At 31.3% G+C, this 26,431-nt stretch overlaps 1 protein-coding gene, 2 long non-coding RNA genes and 2 pseudogenes across 4 annotated transcripts; 4 read left to right on the forward strand and 1 right to left on the reverse strand.

Moving 5' to 3' along the window:
• Window positions 1–1,279: 1,279 nt before the first annotated feature.
• LOC123911176 lies at window positions 1,280–4,005 on the forward strand (annotated as a pseudogene).
• Window positions 4,006–8,652: 4,647 nt separating this feature from the next.
• Window positions 8,653–10,792, forward strand: LOC123899898. Of its 2 annotated transcripts, none has more exons than XR_006805762.1 (3): window positions 8,653–8,805; window positions 9,095–9,926; window positions 10,055–10,792. It is a non-coding gene; the product is annotated as an uncharacterized LOC123899898 (long non-coding RNA). The 2 variants fall into 2 exon arrangements; XR_006805761.1 differs by having other exon boundaries at window positions 9,140–9,926.
• A 3,578-nt stretch (window positions 10,793–14,370) lies between these two features.
• On the forward strand, window positions 14,371–16,359 carry LOC123911184 (kinesin-like protein KIN-5D). The gene is made up of 7 exons (XM_045962559.1): window positions 14,371–14,503; window positions 14,606–14,691; window positions 14,774–14,966; window positions 15,100–15,317; window positions 15,425–15,583; window positions 15,669–15,752; window positions 16,025–16,359. The coding sequence occupies exons 1-7, from the start codon at window positions 14,371–14,373 to the stop codon at window positions 16,154–16,156; spliced, it is 1,005 nt and encodes a 334-aa protein (XP_045818515.1). The 3' UTR covers window positions 16,157–16,359.
• Window positions 16,360–17,761: 1,402 nt separating this feature from the next.
• On the reverse strand, window positions 17,762–18,915 carry LOC123899907. The gene is made up of 2 exons (XR_006805763.1): window positions 18,499–18,915; window positions 17,762–18,107 (listed from the first exon to the last, which is right to left on the reverse strand). It is a non-coding gene; the product is annotated as an uncharacterized LOC123899907 (long non-coding RNA).
• A 2,517-nt stretch (window positions 18,916–21,432) lies between these two features.
• Window positions 21,433–24,157, forward strand: LOC123911192 (annotated as a pseudogene).
• The last annotated feature ends 2,274 nt before the right edge of the window (window positions 24,158–26,431 follow it).

Consider the following 26,431-nt stretch of genomic DNA (forward strand, 5'->3'; position numbering starts at 1 on the left):
AATCTATATTTTCCAAAATTTTAAAGAATCAAAGCTTTAATTTATGTGCATATCAAATATGATCAAAGTATTTTGAGAATCCTTATTAATTGCTATTTAAAGGCAATTGAAAAAAATTACATATATATAAAAACCAAATATATATATTTACCAAATGCCTCATTTCTCAAAATACAACTTTAAGTATAAGACTAATGTGAATCAATTTATAATTTCAAATCAAATACAAATCCTTATTTTTAGAGATCAATCTTTATGAATAAGTCAAATTAATTATTTATTTATTTATTTATTTGAACACCGAAATTAACCTAAATCCTTATTAGTTTATAAATAAGGAAAACCAAATATCTAATTTAGAAAAATTAGTCAAAAAAACACCGGAAACTTTAATTTTATTTTTAGAATAAATCAAAGCAACTCTAAATCTTTATTTGCTATAACAATAGCAACTTTATAGAAAAATTAAATTGAAAGAATTGATTTTAACAATCAACCGGAATGAAGCAAAAAAGGCAATATTACGTTCCAAAACCGAATGAACGTTCCACTAGCCTTAATATTCTTAATTTGCATAACATAATTATATAATGATCCTTAATTACCGGTTCAAGTTCCGTATTCATATGCCAACTGAATAAAATCACACCACATAGTCCCCATGAGCTTAGCTCAATTGGTTGGGACATCAGCATTTTATATGCAGGAGCCAGGGTTCGAACCCTGGACACTCCACTTATCCATCTTTAAAGGTGGAATTTCAAGCCACTAGGCTACCTGACCAAAAAAAAAAAAAAAATCACACCACATAATTAAAATTCCACAAAAATTCCAGCCAAATCCTTAATTTGCTGCAAAGATTTTCAAAAGAATTGTAAAAGGGTTCACTTTTATCAATTCTAAATTTAAGAGAAAAATAAATATACATATATGAAATTATGTATTAATAATCCAAAAGCTATAATCACAAAAGAAAATCAATATTTCCAGATTTTATTGAAAAGTGTGATTACAAATAAATTAATCTCCAAAAATAAAGCAAAACTTTATGCTTGATGTAGAAAAGCTTAATTCTCATCAAACTGAACTACTTCACGTTCATGATCATAATCAAAAATACTTTCTTGTTATCTCCTAATTTTCCATGATTCGAATTGCCTTTAAATTGCCTACAGTCGATACTTATTTCTTTAACTAAATGAAAATAAGTAAATTTAATTGAAACACAAGTCCCCCAAAAATTGGAGTATTTGTACAGAACAAAATATACACATGAACAATGTCATGTATGCAACAAACAATTGTGCTAAAGATTGACGACTGGACTTTAAAAAATAGAAAGAATGCATACACAGCCATATCGATTACCCGAAAGTTAGAGTTCACGAGGAGATTAAGAGTATTAACCCAAGTAATTACCGCAAGCATAAATTATACATAATCCCAAAAAATCAAACATCTGATACCACTTGTTGGAATTAATTTAATAATTTAATCATATAACATGCTCTCAATAACAAAGATTAAAACCATAATCTTACTTCAGTGCGGAAGACAAATAAACATAGGAGCATGTATCTTTAAACAGGATCTACGACATGTTGATTTATCAAGATTATAGTAATAGGAATACCTGGATGATGAATCCATTAGATGAACTAACCGCAGAGTCTCTCGGTAGCAATCCTGAAACACAAAGAGAGAGACGGACGACGAGCATCCGTTGGCTTGTGTTCTTCCTCAACCGTACCCTAATGCCTTGAATTCTCTTCAGATGGGGAGAAGAGATTATTTGCTCATGTAAGGTATATTGGGGACCATAGCCTATATATAGTGTGATGATCAATTAGGGTTCTCATTATTCCGAAATGGGCCATCCTGACATCCACTCATATTGAGCCCATATCCAATTAATTAATTAATTCTAAATAGAAATCTAATTAGCCTTTTACTTTATTTGATCACTTAATCAATTAAGGCTCTTAATTGATAAATAACTAATATAATTATATATAAAGATATTTGCCCACATAATATTATTGGAATATTATAAAATATTCCAACAATTTATTCCCTAGCTCTTAATTTCATGTAATGACAACACTATAGCTAGCTTCATAGGAACCAAATCCTAACCTTACTTTGCATACGTAAATATATTGTTTCTCTACATCCTTAATTTCATTAGCAATCATTAAATTTTCATATGACACACTTACATATTGTTGTAGGTTATTAACCATGGAATTGATGAGTCAACAATGAAAGATGCTCTAGAAGTGGCAAATTAGTTCTTCAACCTTCCTAATAATGAAAAGATGTGCTTATTTTCTGATGATGTTCACAAACCTGTTAGATATGGAACAAGTCTTAATCAAGCCAAAGATAAAGTATTTTGCTGGAGAGATTTCATCAAACACTACTCCCATCCAATATCAGATTGGATTCATATGTGGCCTTCAAATCCATCCACTTATAGGTAATTAATTTGTATTAATAAATACCCGTGAGTTTAGCTTATTTGATATGGACATCAACATTTTATATGCAGAAGATGGGGTTCGTACTCAGGACACTATATTTATCCATCTTTAAAGGTGGAATTTCAAGTCACTAGACTACCTGACAAAAACAAAATTGTACTAATAATATTTGAAAACTTTCTAAATACTATTACTCCCTCCGTCCCAAAATATAAAGATTAATTGACCACTGCACGCACACCAATACTTCATTTTGATTACGAATATTTTTAGTTGTGTATTACTAAAAATTATAGAAATTTGATATTTTGAAAATACTCGTCGAAACAAATTAAACAAGATCTTATATGATAATCTTTACATTTATATATTTTTAGAAATATACGGTCAAAAAAAGACATATGAATAGTGCATTTAGTCAAATGAGTTCTTATAAAATGGGACGAAGAGAGTATAATGTAGACCTTTTTCAAATTAATGTCAAATATTTTCAATAAACAATAAATTAATTAAAACAAATTTTTGTTTTGTACATATTAGCTACTTACAATTTTCGACTTTTTAGTGAAATTTTAATTGTTGGATTAATTTAATGATCCAAATTTAAACTCTCATAAATTATTTTTATTGAAATATCAATTTTTAGATTACTTAAACATTCAAGAGATTAACAATATTGTTGTTAGATTAATCAAATAAGATGGACTTGATCGCCTGATGGATGGAAATAACAAAAACCTATATATAAATCCATGAAAAGACAATCGAAATGTAAAAAAAGAAAAAATATATATATTTATCTATAATCTATATAACAATTGATATATCAAATTGAAAACAAGTCAAATTTCTGACATGTATTAGTGTCAAACGAGACACATACATACAATCTATCACTTCTATTGACTTGTACGTAAAATTACATCTCCAATTTAAATGTTAACAGGGAAAAGATGGGAAAGTATGCAATGGCAGCACAAATTTTACAATACAAAGTAATGGAAATAATATTAGAAAGCCTTGGATTAAACCACCAAAGTTACTTACATGAAGAAATAAAAGGAGGTTCACAAGTAGTAGCAGTAAATTGCTGCTACCCTGCATGTCCTGAACCAGACCTCACCTTAGGAATCCATCCTCACTCAGATTATGGTTCAATAACATTGCTTCTTCAAACACGTTCGGGGCTAGAAATCGAAAGACAAAAACAACAATTGGGTTCCTGTTCCTTTTGTTGATGGAGCATTGGTTGTACAATTAGGTGACCAAATGGAAGTTCTTAGCAATGGACAATATAAGAGTGTGATTCATAGAGCAATAGTTAATGGAAATTAATGAGAAGAGATTTTCTATAGTGAGTCTTCATAGTTTTGCTATGGATAAAAAGATGGGTCCGGCAATTCAACTTGTTGATGATCAACATCCTAAATGTTACAAGGAGTTTAGTTTTAGGGAATTTCTTGAATTCCTCTCTTGTAATGATGTTTCAAAGGGAAGGTTTCTTCATACTTTGAAATTATGAAACATTAGATTATGAGGGTTTATTTATTTATTTATTTATTTATATAATAATAAGGTGTGTGTACTGTATATATATGAAACATATGCATGTTTTAATAATATGTACTTGAAATAAATAATAGCAATCAAGTTCAGTTTATTGAAGACAATAACACCACAAATTGGTTACAATTCTCTCTTTAATAATTTTTTGTCACAATAGATTAGGGAAGTCGTTGCTTTGCACTATTATATTCTCCTAACAGTAACACCTAAGGTATATGATATAACTCCTAGCTAGCTAGTTCAATTTGATTACCACTCCGACGGCTGTGATTAATCTTTCACCAAAAAATCTCAACTATTGATATAAGTCACTCCTACACTACTTATTGACATTGTTTTGACTACTCTTGGTTGGCTTACACACACACCACTTCATCCCATTTCCTCCCTCTTATTGGTACATTTCATTCTAACAATTGTTACATCCATTGTCATCAGAATTTAAATCTTATTTATCCTTGTGTAATTAATTCTTGATCTAGGCTTTTTTATCTTATTGCCACACTGTGAAAAATATATAACCAAATTGCCACACTTTAAAAATAAAGTATCAAAATGCCACACCATGTGGCTAGCAAATAAATAATAATAAAAATTGCTCCTTCAATGGAGTACCGCCACACCAAGTGGAGGAAACAAAAAGTCATAGTCAAAATGTATGACATTTTGGTTCTTTATTTTCAAAGTGTGGCAATTTGATTATATATTTTTTAAAGTGTGGCAATAAGATCAAAATGCCCTTCATCTATGTTTCATGTTTTTGTTCAAATCATTTTTCTTAGTCTTATAACATTTTTTTAGGTATTTTTCTCTTTCATACTCAAATTAAGACCACCACAATCAATCATATATTTCTATGATTTGGAGTTTTCTGTTCTGCCCATTTAGAGCAAAATTCAAGTTTTATTCATTCAATTGAAGTAATAAAACACTTTCGTGTGGAAAGACAATTTAAATGGAGAGTACACAACAAAAAGTATCACTTGATTTTATTCCAAAGATATGGTAATGTCTCGTTGGAGTTTTTGAATTATTAAAATTAATATGTACTTGCAAAAAAAAAGAAAAAAAGAAGTGGCACGTTTTAATTTTTGTTTGTTTGCTAAATCTATTATAGCTCTGCTGACATGGACAGTTAAGTGGCACGTATTATAAAAAACCAATAAAAATAATTAAAATTGACATAATAAAAAAAAAAAAAAGAAGTTAGAAAGGCTGTTTCACTCTCTCATGCTCACAAGTCACAACACAAAAACCTTTCCATTTTCCCTCCCTCTCACATAACCTTTCCATTTCTCTATCGCTCACAGAATCTTTCCATTGCACAGTTTCTCCATCCACAATATTGCGGCCGCATCAGGTGATACGGTCCGCAATTTAAAACCTTGGTCTTAAATAACCAATTCGTCTAGGTAAGTTCGCGAGTTTTTATTTTCGTGTCCGTATATTTATTTTGTTTTAAAAATATTCTTAAATGTGCAAATCTTTTGGTTTTGATTCCTGACATAAAAGTCCGCTAAATTTTTTCAAATAAAACATAGAAGTCCGTTAAAAAAATGTTTATGTGCTAAATGGAGACTAATGTGGCAAGCGAGGATGATGTGTCAAAGAATATGCTCAATCATCAACTTAAAGGACCAAATCCAAAGATGAAATTTCATAGAGGACCAAATCCAAAAAAATGAAATTGAATCCTAAAAACATATTTTTCTTGTTTCTTGACTCATATTTCTCTATATTCAGAAATCTATGTTGAAGGTATTAAAATGATATTTTCTTCTTCGTTCTTCTTAGAATCTTCCTTCTTTAATTTTCTTACTTCTCTCCAACCTAAAATCCCATAAAACATTTAACAAACAAAAAATTGATTTTATTGGTACACCATTTATTTTCATTTAATCAAAAGATCATATTAATTTATCAATCACCATCTTCAAAATTTGACATGATTTTTTAATCAAACAAATTTTTTATTGCAAAATCTGAGTTCCATTAAAATCTTTGTTGTACACCTTGAACTTAAACCAAGACATTCATCATCCTCAAATCTCAACCAAAAAATTCACAAACTTTTAAGATAAAATGACTCATTTTTATTCATTCTTTTATTTTATTTCTTTTGAATTTGTAAAATCACATTCATTAAAACATGTTCATCAAGGAAGTGTCCTTTAAGAGCATGTATGATGTCATGCTTGAGTATTCATCAATTTGGGCCTAAGAAATGCTCATTTCCACTTGTTTATGTGTTTGGACCTATAAATTGCAAAACAAAGTGTAATTGTAGTAAAATAGTTTCAATAACTTAAACAATAAGCAAAGTTTATTAGATAAAATAACTACTAAATGTATGCATATTTTAAAGGTATCAAATACCCTCATGCTCGAACTATTGCTTGTCATCAAACAATTAAGCAAAGATAAAAAGAATTAGTGTAACAGCCCCCGGGCCTCATCATGGCGATCCCGGAGCTGCCACCTCACGATCTTCTCTACCCCCCTCACTAGTAGAGTTTTTGCCTTCCGTGGGAATCGAACCACGTACCCTGGGGTTCAAATACGTGTTCAATCCATTCCCACTACCAATTGAGCTACGTAGCCCAATTGGTAGTGGGAATGGATTGAACATGTACTTGAACCCCAGGGTACGTGGTTCGATTCCCACGGAAGGCAAAAACTCCACTAGAGAGGGGGGTGGAGAAGGTCGTGAGGTAAAGCACCGGGATCGCCATGATGGGGCCCGGGGGCTGTTACAAAAAAGGCGCCTTTTTTGTAACAGCCCCCGGGCCCCATCATGGCGATCACGGTGCTTTACCTCACGACCTTCTCCACCCCCCTCTCTAGTGGAGTTTTTGCCTTCCGTGGGAATCGAACCACGTACCCTGGGGTTCAAATACGTGTTCAATCCATTCCCACTACAAACTCCACTAGTGAGGGGGGTAGAGAAGATCGTGAGGTGGCAGCTCCGGGATCGCCATGATGAGGCCCGGGGGCTGTTACAATTAGGACAAGTTTGAAGTTTAGAAAACTAAGACCAATGAACAAATCAAAGCATGCACGAGAATGGAGTTTAGGTCATAGTCAAAATTGATGAAAATCATAAGTAGGTTCCAAGTTAGAGGCTTAGGATTTCTTTCACATCCTACCTTTTACAACCTTTTCAAAAAGTTTCAGCTCATTCACATTTACTTTTTTATGTTTAAGTCCTCCAAAAACTCTCTCTTTTTAAGCCTAATTATCTTACCCCCTCTTCTTATGACACCATAAATGAACTTACGGGATTTGGTCCTCTTCCTTCTTTTATAGGTTAGATTATGTGAGCAATTTACACATTACATTCATACGGTTCAACCATTTTGAGATTTTTCTCTTTTGATGTATTTGGTTGTCTTTTATTCATTCATTTTTTTTTCTTTTCTGCACACATTTTTTTTCTAGTCGTTTGGGGATCAACAATCTTTTCGGATGAATAACTTACGAGTCGGGTTACACTTTGTAGTTCGAGTAGTTGCCTTTTACCAACTTTTCATTCATATACATTGACATTACATTTTTGCTCGAAAGAATAATTTCAACAATATTTTACAAGTGAACATGTATACAAAATACATGGCAACTTAAAATATTTGATGTCATAATTAACAAAACTGAGTTTAAAATAACTTACCAATTATAACACTTTAACAAAATAATTCACATTAACTGATCGTTAGTTGGTTCATTGGTGATTGATGCTAAATTTGGTAGGGAGGATCACAGTTGAATCCCCTGCAACTACGACAAGGAGGGTGCTGAAACCACTTGATGTCATAACTAACTCCCAAAACAGATTAGGCAGTCCAGTAGATGTGCTGAAAAGAAAAATTCTAAAAAGAAAAATTCACATTAATGTTAGAACTTTAAAAGAGATTTTCTCAAATAGTATTTTATGCTCAAAGAACCTATTTTCAAAGTACCTTTTTTTTTTTGGTCTATGAGATAATTAAAGTTTTGCAATTCTGATGCATCGTGGTAGTATTTGGCCATTCTTCTTTTTTTTTCTTTTTCCTTCGGGTAGCTCATAGCTAGAAATTGTCGCATGCATATGTCTTCGCTGTTGTATCTCAAATTAGAGTGTGTTTGATTCGCAAAACATCAAGTATTGTATAAAATAATACAGGACAAAATAAGATAGTACATGACAGGACAAAACCGTATTAGAGATAGATAGGACGATAATATTTTTTATATTCGAATATAAAATGAGTATTTTCGTATTTTTATAGTTGTATTGTGGACAAAAAAATTATCTCGTGATTTTGTCAGGGACAAAAATTATAGTTTTTGTTCTATCTTTTGTTACCTATTTTGTAGTCCATAACCATTTTCTTAATCAAACAGGATACAACAATGATTGTCCCGTTCAATTCATTATTTTTTAGCTGATCAAATGCAACCTACCCTATCTTTGTCAAATGTTTCTCAAATTGGTTCCTCTTTAATTTTTGTTTGTTTGCTAAATCTGTTAGCTCTGCTGACATGGACAGTTAAGTGGCACATATTATAAAAAACCAATAAAAATAATTAAAATTGACATAATAAAAAAAAAAAAAAAAGAAGTTAGAAAGGCTGTTTCACTCTCTCATACTCACAAGTCACAACACAAAAACCTTTCCATTTTCCCTCCCTCTCACATAACCTTTCCATTTCTCTATCGCTCACAGAATCTTTCCATTGCACAGTTTCTCCAGATTTATCCTCCGTACTGCACAAATGGGTATGTATATTTTTGAATTTCTTCATCTTCTTCACTTATTCTTAAACCCTATCTCATATTGAAGTTTTGTGATAAAAAATCAATGGTTATGTTTTGGGTTGAATGAAGATTATCGAGTGTTTTTTTGGCTTGATTGTTGGTTATGTTTTTGGTTTTGTAACTTATAGAATTTTTAGTCTTTGTGACTAACTTTTCACTGTCCCTGTTTCTATTTTTTTGAATGATGTTTATATGATTCTATGTTTTTTAAACCTCATTTAGTTATTAATTAATTTATTTATTTATTTAGGGTTTTATGTTATTTTTCTATGAATCTCTGCTTATGATGTCTCAGAGCGAGGATTTTTCATATGATGACTACGACTCAGCTGAGGATAGTGTCTATAGGCCGTCCCCTGAAGTTGAAATTGATTCTGAAGAAACACCGAATGACATTCATATTGACGTGAATAACAAAGGAAAGTCTAAGGTTGTTGCAGAAGGAACTCAAAAGAATAAGAAAAAGAGGGCAATTAGAGAGGATTTTGGAGTTCATGTGAAAGTCTCTCATATGTTGAAGCTTATGAGTACTTAAAAAGAGAATTTGGAGTTCATGTGGATGACTCTAAAATTTCCAGAGCACTCAAAGAAGCAAAGGAAATTGTTAGTGAGATTGAACAATACGCAAGAATTTGGGATAATGCACATGAGCTTTAAAGAAGTAATGATGGATCAGCAATTAAAGTTGATACAATTCCAATTCGAGAGTCTTGGTGAAGTATTCAATGCCTAAAGAGGCTTGGACCAAGGCCCACTTCGGTGAATTTTGTAAGGTAGACAATGCTAAAATACTGAAGAACATAGGGGTAAGTAAGCCTATTTTGACTTTGGCAGAGGAGATACGATGTTATTATGTTTTGAGGACAATGACTAATAATCGGTTGAAGCTGCAAGGAAAAGTTGGTATTCTATGTCCAGCTCAACAAGCTAGTTGGAGAAGGAGAAACTAGAGAGCAACAAATGGACAAGTCATTTGGCAGGAGATGTGCCTGGATTTCGGTTTGAAATTCATCGACCACAACCTAAAGTAGATGTTGGTTTGCAACTTGCTACTTGTAGTTGCAGGTTTTGACAACTTACAGGTATAACATCTAATTATTAAATTTAACAACCATTTAAACATGTTTGTGCATCTATTATAGTTTGACAACATACAGTTTCATTGATATATTTGGTAGGAATTCCATGTAATGTAATCATGCTTGTGCAGATATCTGTTGGAAGAATGAAAATCCAGAGGAGTGCTGTAATGGTTGGCTTGGTTTAGCATCCTACAATGCATCTTATGAATTTTTTATCCAACCTGTGTGAGGAGAAATGTATTGGGAGCCTACTTCATTTACAAAGCCTGTACCACCAAGGGTGAAAAGAAGTGCTGGTAGGCCCAAGAAAAATAGGAGGAGGGATGCAACTGAAATACCGGCTGGTTCTGGTAAGGTGAAGTGGACTTTGCCTGATTTTCAATGCACTCGGTGTGGTTTTCTTGCCGCAACCAAGGAGTTCCCATCAAACCCAAGAGGTGGAAACTACTAACTATAGCTGGAACTAATCCAGCTACAAATGCAAACTGAGGGCGCCAAGGAGAGGGTGGACATGTAGCTGAAGCTGTGCAGATTGCAACTGAGGTTGATGTTACTCAAAACCAGCTTTGTCATCGACTCACAGGAACTTGACATAGAACATGTGCAGACCCAAGATCTGCATCTTCAAGTGGTTTGTTATATTTACCTATGTTTATAATTCAACATGTTTATTTATTTATCTTGATGCTCAAATAAGCCATCATATATCTCATGTGTATTATGTTGATGTAGGGAGTTGGGCTAAGGTACAAAATGGGAATTTTATTGTGTCAATTTAATGGCGCTTTGTGCCTTTTGGATGTTAATGGCTTAATGCCTTTTGGATCTTATTTTGAATGTTGCTTAATGCCTTTATATATCTCCAATTTCCATTGCAATTCCATTGGAATATGTTGCGTAATTGGATTTAAATTGATATACATTCATCATATCGATCCTAGCAGGTTGTGCCTCTTGGTTTTTTCCTTTTCCAAGCTCATCTTGAGCTTGTGTTAGTCTATCCTTAATAAATTTTGTTTCTTAAAAAAAAACATAGAAATACAGTCCTTGACATTTTTCATTTCCTGAAGTCCCTATAATTATTTACTTTTTCTCAAAAAATAGTTCATGGACTTTTTAAACTTATCGTCAATAGAACATGGAACTTGACATAGAACATGATTAGTCCTTGTTTTTATTCAATTTCAATCATAATAGTTATTGTACACGTGACACTTTAAGATGATGATGTGATGGTCCATGTCAACTATCCACGATGGCGGAGTTAATGGAGTCGGCAAATCGAAGTTAATAAAAGGACTAATTTAAGAAACGTTTCACATAGACAGAAACTAATTTAAAAAAGGAGAATGTTAACTTGTGCCCTTAAGGGCACATGTTAAGAAAATAAATGTGGAAAAAATTTATTGAACTTGTGGTGTATTCAACTATCTAAACATTAAATTCTTTGTATCATTTAATGCTATATTTCTATTTTTAGGTACCTTAACATGTGCCCTTAGGGCACAAGTTAACATGACCCTTTAAAAAATTGCCAGAATCATAAATCAATTTGAGAGCGAGTTAAGAGTCCGGACCAGTTTGGTGGTTAACTCCAAAATTTGTTATTCCCTCTAATCCCAAAACTTTATTTCTTTTAGAGTTTTGTACGGAGATTAAGAAATAATAAAGATTGATAGTTTAAGTTATTTTTACCCTTACTTTATTAAGAAAGAGTAAATATATTTAATTAATATTTTAACTTTAATAAGAGTATAAATGGTAAAACATCACTAATTATGCATTAGTTTTTTAAAATGACTAAAGATTTGAGACAAAACTAAAAAGGTAAAATGATCAAAGATTTGGGACGGAGGGAGGGCTTATTAAAATGTTTTGACTCAAAAATTACGACAACTTTTTAGGATAATTCATCTCATGTTATAAATTTGTAAATGTTGTGTAAATAAAATATTCAAAAGTTTACTCACAATTCTATTAGTTATTTGGTTAAATTGTAGTTTTGGTCCTTCGCGTTTTTTAATTGTGTGATTTTCGTCCCCAAATTTCAAACGAGCGATTTTAGTCTCTCACGTTTATTTCCTTTTGCATTTCTTGGTCCTATGATTATTTTGACAAAAAATTATTGACATTGAATTTTTTGACACATGACTTAATTATATTGAACAATGTTTTTTTTTTTATTTATTAAAAAAAAAATATCTAAGTTGATGAAATTGCTTCTTTGGCTTAACTGTGTCTTTCATTGCTTCTTTGGGTTGTGAAGCTCTCGTGCTGCTGAAATCGCTTCCATTACACTTTGTTGAGTTTGGTTTCTATACTTTGTTATCTCTTTCAATGTAGACCTTTTCTCTTCTTCTCTTGCTTTTTCTCTCTATTGTGCAGCACTTTTTTCCAACATTGAAACTTCATGGATTTTCCACCTTCTTTTTCTCCTACTCTGTTTTCTGCTCTGTTTCCTGCTCTGTTTTCTGCTCTCTTGCTTTTCCTATTCCACCAATGTTTCCAATGGCTTTTCTGCATTATCTTTGTTTATTTCACCACCTTGTAAGTTGTAATGCATCAATGCTACCTTGTGGTGGTTTTTCTTCTGTAACAGAAAGATGACCAAAGGCAAAAACAATATACTCACGCTTCCTTAAAAAAAAAAAACTTTATATTGTCCAATATAGGTTGCATAAAATAAGTCATGTGTTAAAAAAATTCAATGTCAACCATTTTTTTTGTTCAAAATAGTCATAAGGGACCAAGAAATGCAAAATGAGACAACTGCGGGACTAAAGTCGCTCGTTTGAAAACGTGGGGAGTCAAAACTGCAATTTAGCCTAGTTGTTTCCTACGGTCCTTTTTTATATGGAACATTGTGACAATTCTAAAATTTTCATGTTTCATTCCAAAATTTATTACTCGCTCTGTCCATTTTAAATGACCTATTTGACCATTTCACACACTTTAAAAAAAGTGCATAAATAAAAGAGAGTTGTACAATTACTAAACTGCCCTTACCTTTTTCATTACTAGTAGTAATGATTAAATTGGTTGAGTATGCCACACATAAACAGGGGCCCACATAAAGGGTAAAATTGGAAAAATGGCTTTGAAAGTTGTATAAGTCATTTATTTTGGGACAAATCAATGTCAAAAAAAGGTCATTTAAAATGGGACCGAAGGAGTACTTAATAAAATGTTATTCCAAAACTTTTATGTTTCATTTCAAAATTTATTACTTATTATATGTACACCTCTATGATTAGGCGTGCCGCAGTGTACGAAACTTGTCGGATAGCTAATACCGGTGTCCAAAAAACTCAATTTTTCCTTTACTTTGACACTCATTTGATCAGTGTCCAACACCTTTAAAATACTCGTACAATGTGTCAGACAAGTGTAATTTTTTTTCTTTGCTTATACTCTAATTAAGCACATATCAGACATATCTAAAAGTGTTAAAGATGTGTCGAAACAACAATATTAACCAAAGAGGGATCGAAGATATTACATGTTGATTACAATATTTTTAGCTTTTTTCGATAGTACATGAATAAATAAAGGTAAAATATTATCATGTTGTTTTAGAACTTTTTTAAGAAATAACTTGCTCAACTTATATTTAAATGTGTATATATTTTGATTTTCAATTTATATCTATTATAAATATGTAACGGTGTCGATGTCCTATATTTTTTACATTAGCGATGTCGTCGTGTCGCCGTGTTCGTGTCCGAGTCCGTACAGAGGGAGTATTTAATAAAGAATAAATTTATTTAATTTATAAAAAAGACAAAAAATATATTTGCACCTGCCTGCGTGAGCTTGTGACGTGAGTGTCAAAGAATGCTGATGATGATATTTTTTCGTTAGTACGAATTGCGGTACTCGCTCATTCAACAAATTTTCATTCGTTCTTCCTAGTACTTATTCGATTCCTTCACTAATTCCTCGCTCATTTCTTCTTCCTGGTACTTATTCTTCCTGGTACTGTTTCTCTAGAATTGTGGTAATCTCCACACTATTCTTTCATTTTTCTCTTCAAAATTTGCATTTGTGTTTGTTCAATCTCCTTTCATTGAAACAAGTTTAAGTTGTTTTAACTTCATATCACAACAAACATACAAAAACTAGATCTAGTTTTATTTTTCTTCAACTTCATTTTCCATTAATATCTTTGGTTTATTGAATTGTGAGAAACATTTAAAGCTTGTGTGTATTTTGTAGATTTTGTGTTTTTTTTCACTTTTGAATAAATTTGGAAATTGTTTGTTTTCTTGAGTGTTCCTTGTTGAATATGTTTGTTTTGTTTAGTGTTTGAGTACAGATTTTGTTTCTATATTTGCTTCTCAACTTGTTTTAATCTAACGTGTTGATGAAGTTTTTTGTGATTTTTTTTTTTTTTTTTTTTTATGAAGTTTAATTATCTAACGTGATTAATGTTACCTTGTAGATCATGGATAACAAAGATACTTTTGATCCTCCCGATTTCCATCTTAATGGTGCCAAGCAGATTGACAAGGCAAAAGGTTCTTTGGAGAACAAACATGCCCCTCTCTTACTACCCTCGGCTGATTCTTCTTTCTTAGGTATATATATATATATATCCATCCCTATTTTTTTCAACATATAAAATTTGTATATATGCATTGTTCATTTGTTGCAATAAACTGTCAACAAAAATATTGCAGGGGATACCTTTATACCTGGTCAGTCTTACCCTTCCAACATTCCATTGAAATGTCCAGTACCAATTAAATGCGCTAGCATTGCAAAGGTATTATTAAAATATCTCTGTTTTTAGCTTTAAAAATATCATCATCGTTGGGTTTCATATACTGTATGTTCAATTCATTTAGGTAAGTGAAAAAGGGAAAGGATCTGTATCTTTGAAACTCAACAACAAAGGGTTTGGAAAGCAGGTGAAGATTATCCCTATACTTGCAGAAAGAAGAAACTCAAGGAGTTTGTGGACTCAAGAAGAAACTCAGATTGAAGAAAACATTCAAACCAATACAAATGAAGACCTTGTCAAAACATTCTTGCAACAAAGTAAATTTTCTGTTCATCTATCATTTCATAAACTTTATTTCCACACAATATTTCACAATTGATTGCACAAGAAAAATTATATACAATATGTGTTTTCATCAACTTTTTAACCACGTTTAACTCTTTTTTACAGTGTGTGTGTTTGCCCTTTTGAAAAAATTTGGCATCGGCTGTTTGGTTCATTATCTCTCAATGAATTTGATTGTTCACATGCTTATCAAAGAGTTCAAGGATTACAAGGAGAATTTTGAAAAAACTAGCATTATAGAGCTGCATGATCTTCAACAGAAATACAAGCTACTTGTTTCAAAGTTAGAGGAGAAGGAGTGCTGCATCCAACAACAAGAGGAAGTATGTTCAAATTCCCACACTAACTTATTCTATTTTTGTGTAAAAATATTAGTGCAAATTAAGCAATAGTTTAATAATTCAATTATGAACTTAATTGATCACTGTAGGGATTAAATAAAAGTAAGGAATCCACAGAAAGTGTTTCAGTTGCAGCCCTGGAATTCTTCGAGAACATTGCTACGCATTCTTCAAGAGTGATGAAACTAAGTGACGTAGCTCAAGAGGAGATCTCTCAGAAATTTGCTGATTTTGAGAACAAGTTCAAGGTAAGAAAACTTGTTACTTATACCTTGATCTTGAAAAGTCAATTGCACATGGTTTGGTTGATTTTCTTCCTTGAATTTGAAACAGGAAGAGGCTGAAAGACATGAGGAGGAGACCAAAAATCAAATTTCAACAATTTTGGCAAACTCTAGATCTGAGAGTGTTGCTATGGTATGTTGGCTGCATCATCATTTTATTTAATTTGGGCTTACCATGTAGTATTAATTAGTATAGCATTACTTATTTATGACAAATATTGTGAAAACTGAATATATTATTATATTTCAAGTTATAAATTAATAATTTACAATCACTAATGTGTTTATATAGGCTATTCTAACCTAATGGGCTCATGGGCCGAATACAAATTACTAATAGAAGATTACTCCTAATAATAGAGTATTTACTATTTTTATTTACAACAAATATGTATGTAATATTAGGTCTCAGAGGCTTCCCAAATTATGAAAGATGCATATGGACAACAGCCTACTATGGTGCAGAAAGAGATGGTCGAAATGATGAAATTTTCTGATGAAGCTAAAAAGATGGTCATCAAATTGAAGAACAAGTAGTCAATATGTGAAACATATGTTCATGTAACTGATGATGGAGTAGTATTTTTGGAACCTAGATATAATGTTACATGTGGAACCTAGATATAATGGAGTAGTATTTCATTTCTTATTTGAGACAAAATGTTTTTTTTTTTAACAAGGTTTGAGACAAAATGTTATGTGGATATAACAAACAAGTAATATGTGGATCATTTCTATTACCTTATGTTTTTTATTTTTATTTTTTGTAGTATATTTTTCTTAAATTCACATTATATCGTAAATGTTATGTACCCCATCGAGTAATCTATAATGTTTTTTTTCATTAACCTGTTAAAATTGTCGATGACTTTACATGTGCTTTTAAATAGGTTTATGAGATTATAAATATTTTCAAAAGATTATTGATTTTGTCAAATTTTACTCACCAGTCCTATTTATCCGATGATGTCGTCTATAATTCCCAAAAGTTGTTTAGACGATATTCAAAGGATGCAACATCAGTTCATATGCAGATACTGAACAAAAGCGAAGATTTCATGGTGCTGGTTGGGATAAAATTACACTGCCGAAATGTATGGGAGGCTTAAGGCTGAGGAAATTGGATGTGATGAATAAGGTGTGTGTCTGCTAAAGCTTGGGGCAAAGCTTCAAGAGGATAATGATGAGTATTAGAGCAAAGTGTTGAAAGGAAAATATGGTGCAGAAAGTGGACAAGATGATGGAAGAAGTAGAGGTACAGACCCTAGTCTTTCGAAAGCTTTTGAATGGTTTGAAACCATTGATTGATAAGGTTAGACATTGGTGTGTAGGTGATGGGAAGTCAATTGATGCGTGGAGTGAAGCATGGATTGAAGAATGTCTCATATTAGATCAAATTCTCACTATTCCGTCTGAATTAAGCCGATTGAAAGTAAGTGATCTTGTAGATGATGAAGAAAAGTGGAATTGGGATTTATTGAACAATTGGATGCCTGTAACACTACTGCAGAAAATTGCAGTGCAGCAAGCCTCCCTCCAAATGATGAGTATATATGGTAGTGATGAAAAATTGGTTTTGGAGGATCTGGAACTGTGTTTTCGTTGCAGCTATGTATAACAAATTATGTGGTTTTTATGTGGAACAAAATATGGAAATTGAAGGTGCCGGAAAGAGTGCGTTCTCTAGTATGGATTATTTACGTACACACTCAGATTCTAGAATCCGGATGTGTAACAATCATGAATTTTCATTTTGCCACAAGAGGAGTTCAAATTTGATGTGTGTGTCTGTCGGGAAATTCAAAGAAAGCATGAGAAGTGTAAGGAAAAAATTAATATAATTTACATTCCAATAACAATTGAGTCAGTCTAATCAAAGTCATTTATGTAATCGGGCTATAGCGGGGTTGGCCGTCACATTTGACAGCTAATAAGAGGCATCAGGCATGTGTATATGAGAAATTCTTTTGGCCCCCCTAGTGCTTTTCGCGCGCCCTTTTGGTTTCCAATTATGCATTTCTGCTACTTAAGTAATGTGTTAAAAATGAGAAATTCTTGAGAAATTTTGAAAACTACCATACGCTACCTGTCTTGCGGACTGGTCGGTACTCAAGTCTACAATTACTTCCTAAAGCTTGTACGTTTCTGCCAAAAGGTATGTATGGCTTATACGAAATTGTTATTATAACATGAAACCAAGCTACAATTACTTCCTACAAAACCTGAAGATCAAATTAAGCATATACGTATTTACTCTCTGAACAACAATTCACCCTGTCTTCCTTAGTTACTGTAATGTAATTTTCACCTTCTGTTCTTTAATTACTGTAGATGCCAACAAATAATGATTTAGCCACTCGCCAAATTCTTTGGCAACCACATCTGCAAGCTTCCCCTGATGTAGCATGACTCAACTCAGCAAAAACCAAACCAAAGTTGCATTAGCATCTTTAATTCCCTTTAGGTCCTTCCAATGGATTTTGAATCCCTGCCCTCATATGTCAAAGAAGTAAAAATTTCAAATCAGTTCACAAAACAAATTATGAAACACCTCAAAAATGAGTCTAACAAACTAGATTTTGACCAGTATTAATATGAACATATGCACCAACTTGAACAGCATATTCACACCTTACAAGTTGAATCAAAATAGAAATCAAGTTTAACTACTACATTGTTATCTTTCCAATTCCAACCAACGATGTCCTTGATTTCAAATCACATGCCTGTCCACACTTATAACCACCCAATCGCTACCACTATACAAAATCCTTACACAATTACTTAAACAATTATATGAGCAAATACACATTTGTACGATTAATTTTAAAAAAGGTAATTTAACACACAAGTAAATCTAAAGAACCAAAAAATCTCACATTTCAGAGTTTAAACTTCACCAGTGCAGTTTGAGAATGCTACGAATAGCAAACAAGGCATCTTTGACGCGAGAAGAGTTCCCTTTCTATGTCACTGAAACAATAACAAGCTGGAGCAATTATCTTTCTCAATGATGGCCTTGATAATACCATTGAGGCAACGACATTAGGATGCACTTTTTCACACCTCATTAAATTGATCTCTCTAAGTTGTGTGCAGTTTTCTACAACATGCTTTACCCCTTTCTCTGTGACATTACAACAACGTTCCAGTAACAGTTGCAAAAGCCCACGACAACTCTTTGAGATCATATAGAGCGCTTCATCATCAACATCTGTACGTGACAAGTTCAATACCTCCAGTTTGGGAACTTCAAAGTTCATTCCACGCAACTTCATTCTTGAATAAGAAGCTAAGTTCAATTGTCTAGTTCAGGTATTGTGATTCACTTACTTCATCGAGACAGAGGAGATTGAGCGAGGCTACGAGTGATTGTGCGAGACCGAGATGGTGACTGGTGAGGAGTGGTGCGATATGTTATGGGGAAAAAGGTGCACGAATTAATAGGGGGCAGATAGGCGGCGGGCCAACGATTCTTTAAGATTCCGTCTTACGAAAAACCTGTCAGATAAAAAACTCTAGAATCCATCAGATTTTCTGTCCTCAAGGCTACAATAGTTTAGCTTAAATAACAGTGAAAAATAAAAATAACAAATCTCCTAATAGATAGTAAAAGAATAACACATCCTAAAATAAAAATATAAAAAAAATCTACCTAAAAGATAGTAAAATAAAATAACACATCTAGCTAAAATAAAAATACAACAAATCTAGCTAAAATATAAAATACTGAATAAATCATCCTACATCACTTGAGGGGGTAAACCAGAGAATCAAATGTCAACATTTTTTTAATGAGAGGGATAAACCAAAACTTGCTTATTTTGCAAGGGTAAAAACCTATTTACCCAGTTTTAAATAATCAATTCGTCTATATAACTTTGCGAGTTTCTTTATTTTCGTGCCTATATCTTTATTTGTTTAAAAAAATCTTAAATGTGTAAATATTTTTGGTTATGTTTCCTGGCATTAAAGTTTGTTAAAAAAAAAATGCATATGTGGTAAACAATGCATGAATAATTTTATACATCCTTATGTGATTCTAACTGAATCAAATCTACGCAACAGATGTTACTTTTGCAACTTGTTGTTTCAACCAAGACAGTCAAAATCACCTGACAATTTATTAAATCAAATGGGAAAAGTCTTAAATTTACAAGGTACTACCCACAAAATGTAAGCATTTTCCTTATGATGTCACCTGATAATCACAAGATTAAAAGGCATCCCTTAGTGTGAGAACAAACTCACAAGCAACCTAAATTAGCATGAAATATATTCAAAGAGCATGATAAAAGAAAATTATTGTAGAAACTTATAACAATAAACTCAAACATCATAATCATGCTATAAATCAAATATTTAATTTCAATTAAAATTAAATCCTTATATATACCAAAAAATATTCATACTACAATTGATTCACATATACTAAATGATTCTTTAAATAAATGAATGAAAATTCTATACTTGTGTTTTCCAAAATAGAAGGAAACCAAAACTTTATATTCTATAAATAAACAAATAATTATAGAATCTATATTTTCCAAAATTTTAAAGAATCAAAGCTTTAATTTATGTGCATATCAAATATGATCAAAGTATTTTGAGAATCCTTATTAATTGCTATTTAAAGGCAATTGAAAAAAATTACATATATATAAAAACCAAATATATATATTTACCAAATGCCTCATTTCTCAAAATACAACTTTAAGTATAAGACTAATGTGAATCAATTTATAATTTCAAATCAAATACAAATCCTTATTTTTAGAGATCAATCTTTATGAATAAGTCAAATTAATTATTTATTTATTTATTTATTTGAACACCGAAATTAACCTAAATCCTTATTAGTTTATAAATAAGGAAAACCAAATATCTAATTTAGAAAAATTAGTCAAAAAAACACCGGAAACTTTAATTTTATTTTTAGAATAAATCAAAGCAACTCTAAATCTTTATTTGCTATAACAATAGCAACTTTATAGAAAAATTAAATTGAAAGAATTGATTTTAACAATCAACCGGAATGAAGCAAAAAAGGCAATATTACGTTCCAAAACCGAATGAACGTTCCACTAGCCTTAATATTCTTAATTTGCATAACATAATTATATAATGATCCTTAATTACCGGTTCAAGTTCCGTATTCATATGCCAACTGAATAAAATCACACCACATAGTCCCCATGAGCTTAGCTCAATTGGTTGGGACATCAGCATTTTATATGCAGGAGCCAGGGTTCGAACCCTGGACACTCCACTTATCCATCTTTAAAGGTGGAATTTCAAGCCACTAGGCTACCTGACCAAAAAAAAAAAAAAAATCACACCACATAATTAAAATTCCACAAAAATTCCAGCCAAATCCTTAATTTGCTGCAAAGATTTTCAAAAGAATTGTAAAAGGGTTCACTTTTATCAATTCTAAATTTAAGAGAAAAATAAATATACATATATGAAATTATGTATTAATAATCCAAAAGCTATAATCACAAAAGAAAATCAATATTTCCAGATTTTATTGAAAAGTGTGATTACAAATAAATTAATCTCCAAAAATAAAGCAAAACTTTATGCTTGATGTAGAAAAGCTTAATTCTCATCAAACTGAACTACTTCACGTTCATGATCATAATCAAAAATACTTTCTTGTTATCTCCTAATTTTCCATGATTCGAATTGCCTTTAAATTGCCTACAGTCGATACTTATTTCTTTAACTAAATGAAAATAAGTAAATTTAATTGAAACACAAGTCCCCCAAAAATTGGAGTATTTGTACAGAACAAAATATACACATGAACAATGTCATGTATGCAACAAACAATTGTGCTAAAGATTGACGACTGGACTTTAAAAAATAGAAAGAATGCATACACAGCCATATCGATTACCCGAAAGTTAGAGTTCACGAGGAGATTAAGAGTATTAACCCAAGTAATTACCGCAAGCATAAATTATACATAATCCCAAAAAATCAAACATCTGATACCACTTGTTGGAATTAATTTAATAATTTAATCATATAACATGCTCTCAATAACAAAGATTAAAACCATAATCTTACTTCAGTGCGGAAGACAAATAAACATAGGAGCATGTATCTTTAAACAGGATCTACGACATGTTGATTTATCAAGATTATAGTAATAGGAATACCTGGATGATGAATCCATTAGATGAACTAACCGCAGAGTCTCTCGGTAGCAATCCTGAAACACAAAGAGAGAGACGGACGACGAGCATCCGTTGGCTTGTGGTTCTTCCTCAATCGTACCCTAATGCCTTGAATTCTCTTCAGATGGGGAGAAGAGATTATTTGCTCATGTAAGGTATATTGGGGACCATAGCCTATATATAGTGTGATGACCAATTATGGTTCATATTATTCCGAAATGGGCCATCCTGACATCCACTCATATTGAGCCCATATCCAATTAATTAATTAATTCTAAATAGAAATCTAATTAGCCTTTTACTTTATTTGATCACTTAATCAATTAAGGCTCTTAATTGATAAATAACTAATATAATTATATATAAAGATATTTGCCCACATAATATTATTGGAATATTATAAAATATTCCAACAATTTATTCCCTAGCTCTTAATTTCATGTAATGACAACACTATAGCTAGCTTCATAGGAACCAAATCCTAACCTTACTTTGCATACGTAAATATATTGTTTCTCTACATCCTTAATTTCATTAGCAATCATTAAATTTTCATATGACACTTACATATTGTTGTAGGTTATTAACCATGGAATTGATGAGTCAACAATGAAAGATGCTCTAGAAGTGGCAAATTAGTTCTTCAACCTTCCTAATAATGAAAAGATGTGCTTATTTTCTGATGATGTTCACAAACCTGTTAGATATGGAACAAGTCTTAATCAAGCCAAAGATAAAGTATTTTGCCGGAGAGATTTCATCAAACACTACTCCCATCCAATATCAGATTGGATTCATATGTGGCCTTCAAATCCATCCACTTATAGGTAATTAATTTGTATTAATAAATACCCGTGAGTTTAGCTTATTTGGTATGGACATCAACATTTTATATGCAGAAGATGGGGTTCGTACTCAGGACACTATATTTATCCATCTTTAAAGGTGGAATTTCAAGTCACTAGGCTACCTGACAAAAACAAAATTGTACTAATAATATTTGAAAACTTTCTAAATACTATTACTCCCTCCGTCCCAAAATATAAGGATTAATTGACCACTGCACGCACACCAATACTTCATTTTGATTACGAATATTTTTAGTTGTGTATTACTAAAAATTATAGAAATTTGATATTTTGAAAATACTCGTCGAAACAAATTAAACAAGATCTTATATGATAATCTTTACATTTATATATTTTTAGAAATATACGGTCAAAAAAAGACATATGAATAGTGCATTTAGTCAAATGAGTTCTTATAAAATGGGACGAAGAGAGTATAATGTAGACCTTTTTCAAATTAATGTCAAATATTTTCAATAAACAATAAATTAATTAAAACAAATTTTTGTTTTGTACATATTAGCTACTTACAATTTTCGACTTTTTAGTGAAATTTTAATTGTTGGATTAATTTAATGATCCAAATTTAAACTCTCATAAATTATTTTTATTGAAATATCAATTTTTAGATTACTTAAACATTCAAGAGATTAACAATATTGTTGTTAGATTAATCAAATAAGATGGACTTGATCGCCTGATGGATGGAAATAACAAAAACCTATATATAAATCCATGAAAAGACAATCGAAATGTAAAAAAAGAAAAAATATATATATTTATCTATAATCTATATAACAATTGATATATCAAATTGAAAACAAGTCAAATTTCTGACATGTATTAGTGTCAAACGAGACACATACATACAATCTATCACTTCTATTGACTTGTACGTAAAATTAGATCTCCAATTTAAATGTTAACAGGGAAAAGATGGGAAAATATGCAATGGCAGTACAAATTTTACAATACAAAGTAATGGAAATAATATTAGAAAGCCTTGGATTAAACCACCAAAGTTACTTACATGAAGAAATAAAAGGAGGTTCACAAGTAGTAGCAGTAAATTGCTGCTACCCTGCATGTCCTGAACCAGACCTCACCTTAGGAATCCATCCTCACTCAGATTATGGTTCAATAACATTGCTTCTTCAAACACGTTCGGGGCTAGAAATCGAAAGACAAAAACAACAATTGGGTTCCTGTTCCTTTTGTTGATGGAGCATTGGTTGTACAATTAGGTGACCAAATGGAAGTTCTTAGCAATGGACAATATAAGAGTGTGATTCATAGAGCAATAGTTAATGGAAATTAATGAGAAGAGATTTTCTATAGTGAGTCTTCATAGTTTTGCTATGGATAAAAAGATGGGTCCGGCAATTCAACTTGTTGATGATCAACATCCTAAATGTTACAAGGAGTTTAGTTTTAGGGAATTTCTTGAATTCCTCTCTTGTAATGATGTTTCAAAGGGAAGGTTTCTTCATACTTTGAAATTATGAAACATTAGATTATGAGGGTTTATTTATTTATTTATTTATTTATATAATAATAAGGTGTGTGTACTGTATATATATGAAACATATGCATGTTTTAATAATATGTACTTGAAATAAATAATAGCAATCAAGTTCAGTTTATTGAAGACAATAACACCACAAATTGGTTACAATTCTCTCTTTAATAATTTTTTGTCACAATAGATTAGGGAAGTCTTTGCTTTGCACTATTATATTCTCCTAACAGTAACACCTAAGGTATATGATATAACTCCTAGCTAGCTAGTTCAATTTGATTACCACTCTGACGGCTGTGATTAATCTTTCACCAAAAAATCTCAACTATTGATATAACTCACTCCTACACTACTTATTGACATTGTTTTGACTACTCTTGGTTGGCTTACACACACACACACCACTTCATCCCATTTCCTCCCTCTTATTGGTACATTTCATTCTAACAATTGTTACATCCGTTGTCATCAGAATTTAAATCTTATTTATCCTTGTGTAATTAATTCTTGATCTAGGCTTTTTTATCTTATTGCCACAGTGTGAAAAATATATAACCAAATTGCTACACTTTAAAAATAAAGTATCAAAATGCCACACCATGTGGCTAGCAAATAAATAATAATAAAAATTGCTCCTTCAATGGAGTACCGCCACACCAAGTGGAGGAAACAAAAAGTCATAGTCAAAATGTATGACATTTTGGTTCTTTATTTTCAAAGTGTGGCAATTTGATTATATATTTTTTAAAGTGTGGCAATAAGATCAAAATGCCCTTCATCTATGTTTCATGTTTTTGTTCAAATCATTTTTCTTAGTCTTATAACATTTTTTTAGGTATTTTTCTCTTTCATACTCAAATTAAGACCACCACAATCAATCATATATTTCTATGATTTGGAGTTTTCTGTTCTGCCCATTTAGAGCGAAATTCAAGTTTTATTCCTTCAATTGAAGTAATAAAACACTTTCGTGTGGAAAGACAATTTAAATGGAGAGTACACAACAAAAAGTATCACTTGATTTTATTCCAAAGATATGGTAATGTCTCGTTGGAGCTTTTTGAATTATTAAAATTAATATGTATTTGCAAAAAAAAAAAAAAGTGATTCATTGAGATACACCGTAACTAAAATTAATATGTATTTGCCACAAAAAAAAAATCAATATGTAATTCATTGAAATAAATAAATGTGTGTTAATTTAGAAATCACTATGAGCCAAAAAATTATGTTAATTTCAACAAAGAATTTTAAACCAAATTAATTTATTCTAAATTACTCAAATAATATTTAAAACAAAATATAATAAATAATATTACAAAAGAAAATTATCTCGTGCATGGAACGGACTAACATACTAGTTAATGTGATATTTTGAACAGAAAAAAAAGGTTTAGGCCGCTTTGTTATAATCAATGAAAAATATAAATTTGAGATATTATTACTAAAGTTAATAATGACAAATTAATAAAATTTGGTATAATCAATTTTATTATATTAGATATAGACTTGTTACAATCTCCTAAGTGGAGTTTAAAAAAAATTTCCCACAGGTTAATAAAAAAATATAAATAATAAGCTATTTAATTTTCAACATATATATAATTTTTTAAGAAAATTATTTTTAAAAATAGGCTACACATAAATATAACTAGAACATCAAACAAACAAAGTATGATATATTTTTCATGTTTGAAACAACACAAGTCATCGTAAAAGTGAATTTTATAGTTTATGGTAAAATCTACTTTCACAGTTAATACTATTTGCATTTGACACTTTAAATTTTCTAGCACGAGAGGTCATGAGTTTTTACAAAGAATTTAAAGGTCATGTATAACAATATTGTGTCTCATAGGTCCATGAATATTTTTTTTTGAACCAAACAAACTTGATGTATTTCATTAATTATCAAAAGTTCAATACATGAAGAAATAATCTCAAATTTATGGAAACTAGTCCAAGAATTGGCCGCCCTAACTAGAGTGTGAGCAACTAAATTCACTTGTCTCCTAATAAACTTAACTTCAAAGTTCACACATGATAACATAACAAGAATAATTTCATTAACGATTGAAAGAAACTCTGAGTTGTCTCGCAGCTTGGTACGGATGACATCAACCAACACTTAAGAATCACTTTCAAATTGGACGCGTTCAAAACCTCCACTCTTAGCTTCATTCATGAATATTATTTGTTTTAGAGAATTAATTTTGTCATTCAAAAAATGATTGACGAAGCAACTTGTTTTGTCAAAAAA

Source organism: Trifolium pratense, linkage group LG1, assembly GCF_020283565.1.
Source record: "Trifolium pratense cultivar HEN17-A07 linkage group LG1, ARS_RC_1.1, whole genome shotgun sequence".
Classification (NCBI taxonomy): Eukaryota; Viridiplantae; Streptophyta; class Magnoliopsida; order Fabales; family Fabaceae; genus Trifolium; species Trifolium pratense.